Below are 5,000 nucleotides of genomic sequence, written 5' to 3'. Positions count from 1 at the left end.
GCTGAATGTTATCTATAGCACCTTTAACATCTAGTGGCTGAATGTTATCTATAGCACCTTTAACATCTAGTGGCTGAATGTTGTCTATAGCACCTTTAACATCTAGTGGCTGAATGTTATCTATAGCACCTTTAACATCTAGTGGCTGAATGTTATCTATAGCACCTTTAACATCTAGTGGCTGAATGTTATCTATAGCACCTTTAACATCTAGTGGCTGAATGTTATCTATAGCACCTTTAACATCTAGTGGCTGAATGTTATCTATAGCACCTTTAACATCTAGTGGCTGAATGTTATCTATAGCACCTTTAACGTCTAGTGGCTGAATGTTATCTATAGCACCATCTAGTGGCTGAATGTTATCTATAGCACCTTTAACATCTAGTGGCTGAATGTTATCTATAGCACCTTTAACATCTAGTGGCTGAATGTTATCTATAGCACCTTTAACATCTAGTGGCTGAATGTTATCTATAGCACCTTTAACATCTAGTGGCTGAATGTTATCTATAGCACCTTTAACATCTAGTGGCTGAATGTTATCTATAGCACCTTTAACATCTAGTGGCTGAATGTTATCTATAGCACCTTTAACATCTAGTGGCTGAATGTTATCTATAGCACCTTTAACATCTAGTGGCTGAATGTTATCTATAGGACCTTTAACATCTAGTGGCTGAATGTTATCTATAGCACCTTTAACATCTAGTGGCTGAATGTTATCTATAGCACCTTTAACATCTAGTGGCTGAATGTTATCTATAGCACCTTTAACATCTAGTGGCTGAATGTTATCTATAGCACCTTTAACGTCTAGTGGCTGAATGTTATCTATAGCACCATCTAGTGGCTGAATGTTATCTATAGCACCTTTAACATCTAGTGGCTGAATGTTATCTATAGCACCTTTAACATCTAGTGGCTGAATGTTATCTATAGCACCTTTAACATCTAGTGGCTGAATGTTATCTATAGCACCTTTAACATCTAGTGGCTGAATGTTATCTATAGCACCTTTAACATCTAGTGGCTGAATGTTATCTATAGCACCTTTAACATCTAGTGGCTGAATGTTATCTATAGCACCTTTAACATCTAGTGGCTGAATGTTATCTATAGCACTTTAACATCTAGTGGCTGAATGTTATCTATAGCACCTTTAACATCTAGGGCTGAATGTTATCTATAGGACCTTTAACATCTAGTGGCTGAATGTTATCTATAGCACCTTTAACATCTAGTGGCTGAATGTTATCTATAGCACCTTTAACATCTAGTGGCTGAATGTTATCTATAGCACCTTTAACATCTAGTGGCTGAATGTTATCTATAGCACCTTTAACGTCTAGTGGCTGAATGTTATCTATAGCACCATCTAGTGGCTGAATGTTATCTATAGCACCTTTAACATCTAGTGGCTGAATGTTATCTATAGCACCTTTAACATCTAGTGGCTGAATGTTATCTATAGCACCTTTAACATCTAGTGGCTGAATGTTATCTATAGCACCTTTAACATCTAGTGGCTGAATGTTATCTATAGCACCTTTAACATCTAGTGGCTGAATGTTGTCTATAGCACCTTTAACATCTAGTGGCTGAATGTTATCTATAGCACCTTTAACATCTAGTGGCTGAATGTTATCTATAGCACCTTTAACATCTAGTGGCTGAATGTTATCTATAGCACCTTTAACATCTAGTGGCTGAATGTTATCTATAGCACCTTTAACATCTAGTGGCTGAATGTTGTCTATAGCACCTTTAACATCTAGTGGCTGAATGTTATCTATAGCACCTTTAACATCTAGTGGCTGAATGTTATCTATAGCACCTTTAACATCTAGTGGCTGAATGTTATCTATAGCACCATCTAGTGGCTGAATGTTATCTATAGCACCTTTAACATCTAGTGGCTGAATGTTATCTATAGCACCTTTAACGTCTAGTGGCTGAATGTTATCTATAGCACCTTTAAACCACAAGTTAGAAGTTAGAAGATAAGCCTTACCAAAGGTAGAACGCTATCAGGGCTTTCACTTTACCTTAGGCTGTGGTTTGACTGCAGATCCTTTTGCTTTTCCAGGTGAGCCATTTTGTTTTACAGCCGTCGTGAGCTTCTTGCCTGAAGGTTCCGGGCTCTGTGTAAAAACACACACACACACACACTCTTTAATACACACAGTTAGTGTAGCTCTGTGTAACACACACACACACACACACACTCTTTAATACACACAGTTAGTGTAGCTCTGTGTAAAACACACACACACACACACACACACACTCTTTAATACACACAGTTAGTGTAGCTCTGTGTAAAAAACACACACACACACACACTCTTTAATACACACAGTTAGTGTAGCTCTGTGTAACACACACACACACACACACACACACTCTTTAATACACACAGTTAGTGTAGCTCTGTGTAACACACACACACACACAGGAACACTCTTTAATACACACAGTTAGTGTAACTCTGTGTAACACACACACACACACACACACTCTTTAATACACACAGTTAGTGTAACTCTGTGTAAAAAACACACACACACACACACACACACACTCTTTAATACACACAGTTAGTGTAACTCTGTGTAACACACACACACACACACACACTCTTTAATACACACAGTTAGTGTAGCTCTGTGTAACACACACACACACACACACACTCTTTAATACACACAGTTAGTGTAGCTCTGTGTAACACACACACACACACACACACTCTTTAATACACACAGTTAGTGTAGCTCTGTGTAAAACACACACACACACACACACACACACTCTTTAATACACACAGTTAGTGTAGCTCTGTGTAAAAAACACACACACACACACACTCTTTAATACACACAGTTAGTGTAGCTCTGTGTAACACACACACACACACACACACACACTCTTTAATACACACAGTTAGTGTAGCTCTGTGTAACACACACACACACACAGGAACACTCTTTAATACACACAGTTAGTGTAACTCTGTGTAACACACACACACACACACACACTCTTTAATACACACAGTTAGTGTAACTCTGTGTAAAAACACACACACACACACACACACACACTCTTTAATACACACAGTTAGTGTAACTCTGTGTAAAAAACACACACACACACACACACACACACTCTTTAATACACACAGTTAGTGTAACTCTGTGTAACACACACACACACACACTCACTCTTTAATACACACAGTTAGTGTAACTCTGTGTAACACACACACACACACACACTCTTTAATACACACAGTTAGTGTAACTCTGTGTAACACACACACACACACACACACACAGGAACACTCTTTAATACACACAGTTAGTGTAGCTCTGTGTAACACACACACACACACAGGAACACTCTTTAATACACACAGTTAGTGTAACTCTGTGTAACACACACACACACACACATGGACACTCTTTAATACACACAGTTAGTGTAACTCTGTGTAACACACACACACACATGGACACTCTTTAATACACACAGTTAGTGTAGCTCTGTGTAACACACACACACACACACACTCTTTAATACACACAGTTAGTGTAGCTCTGTGTAACACACACACACACACACACTCTTTAATACACACAGTTAGTGTAACTCTGTGTAACACACACACACACACACATGGACACTCTTTAATACACACAGTTAGTGTAACTCTGTGTAACACACACACACACATGGACACTCTTTAATACACACAGTTAGTGTAGCTCTGTGTAACACACACACACACACACACTCTTTAATACACACAGTTAGTGTAGCTCTGTGTAACACACACACACACACACACTCTTTAATACACACAGTTAGTGTAGCTCTGTGTAACACACACACACACACACACAGGAACACTCTTTAATACACACAGTTAGTGTAACTCTGTGTAACACACACACACACATGGACACTCTTTAATACACACAGTTAGTGTAACTCTGTGTAACACACACACACACACACATGGACACTCTTTAATACACACAGTTAGTGTAACTCTGTGTAACACACACACACACACATGGACACTCTTTAATACACACAGTTAGTGTAACTCTGTGTACACACACACACACATGGACACTCTTTAATACACACAGTTAGTGTAACTCTGTGTACACACACACACATGGACACTCTTTAATACACACAGTTAGTGTAGCTCTGTGTAACACACACACACACACACACTCTTTAATACACACAGTTACCCCACGAAGACCAAGGAGATGATCATCGATTTCCGCAGGACTGGTGACCTCAGCCACTCTCCACTCCTCATTGGGAATGAGGAGGTGGAGAGGGTTTCAAAATTTAAGTTTCTGGGCGTGACAATGTCTGATGACCTGTCCTGGGGGGTCAGCATTGCCTCTGCTGTGGGCAAAGCACAGCAGCGCCTTTTCTATCTTAGGAAGCTTAAATGGGCTAAACTCCCACAGGGACTGATGGCCAACTTCTACCACTGCGCAGTAGAGAGTGTACTCACGTACGGACTACTGGTGTGGTTTACTGGCTGCACCAGGGCAGAGAAGGAGGCCCTCCACAGAGTGGTCAAGGCTGCGAGGAGGATCACTGGAGCTAGCCTCCCAGATATCTCCACAGTCTTTACCTCCCGCTGCCTACGGCGTATAAATAACATCTTACTAGACCAGTACCACCCAGCAAACCATCTCTTTCAACTGCTGCCCTCTGGTCGAAGGTACAGATCCATCCAGTCCGGAACCAGCAGACTGACCAACAGCCTCTACCCACGGGCTGTCAGGCTGCTCAACGACGAACATCAACTTGCCCCCCCCCGCATCCCACCCCCGGTGACATAACTCCCACTCCCACATTACAACAATAACTGTGAACCGGACTTGCATTGCTACACTATACAATACTTCATCCTTTGCAAGTCAACGCCCCCCCCCCCCCCCCCTCCTTCCATCAACTCACTG

At 40.9% G+C, this 5,000-nt stretch overlaps 1 protein-coding gene across 1 annotated transcript in view; it reads right to left on the bottom strand.

The window, feature by feature from the left end:
* Positions 1-5,000, bottom strand: part of npm1b (nucleophosmin 1b) — a gene marked incomplete at its 3' end in the record, with an annotated part of 130,627 nt that overhangs the window by 51,923 nt on the left and 73,704 nt on the right. The window contains exon 8 of the mRNA XM_084338893.1: positions 2,049-2,144. Coding sequence (XP_084195019.1) covers positions 2,049-2,144 — 96 coding nt within the window. The remainder of the gene's footprint in view (positions 1-2,048; positions 2,145-5,000) is intronic.

The sequence above is a fragment of the Notolepis coatsorum genome (assembly GCF_963971535.1).
Source record: "Notolepis coatsorum genome assembly, contig: SCAFFOLD_58, whole genome shotgun sequence".
In the NCBI taxonomy this organism is placed as follows: Eukaryota; Metazoa; Chordata; class Actinopteri; order Aulopiformes; family Paralepididae; genus Notolepis; species Notolepis coatsorum.
This window is presented reverse-complemented; position numbering and strand designations above follow the sequence as displayed.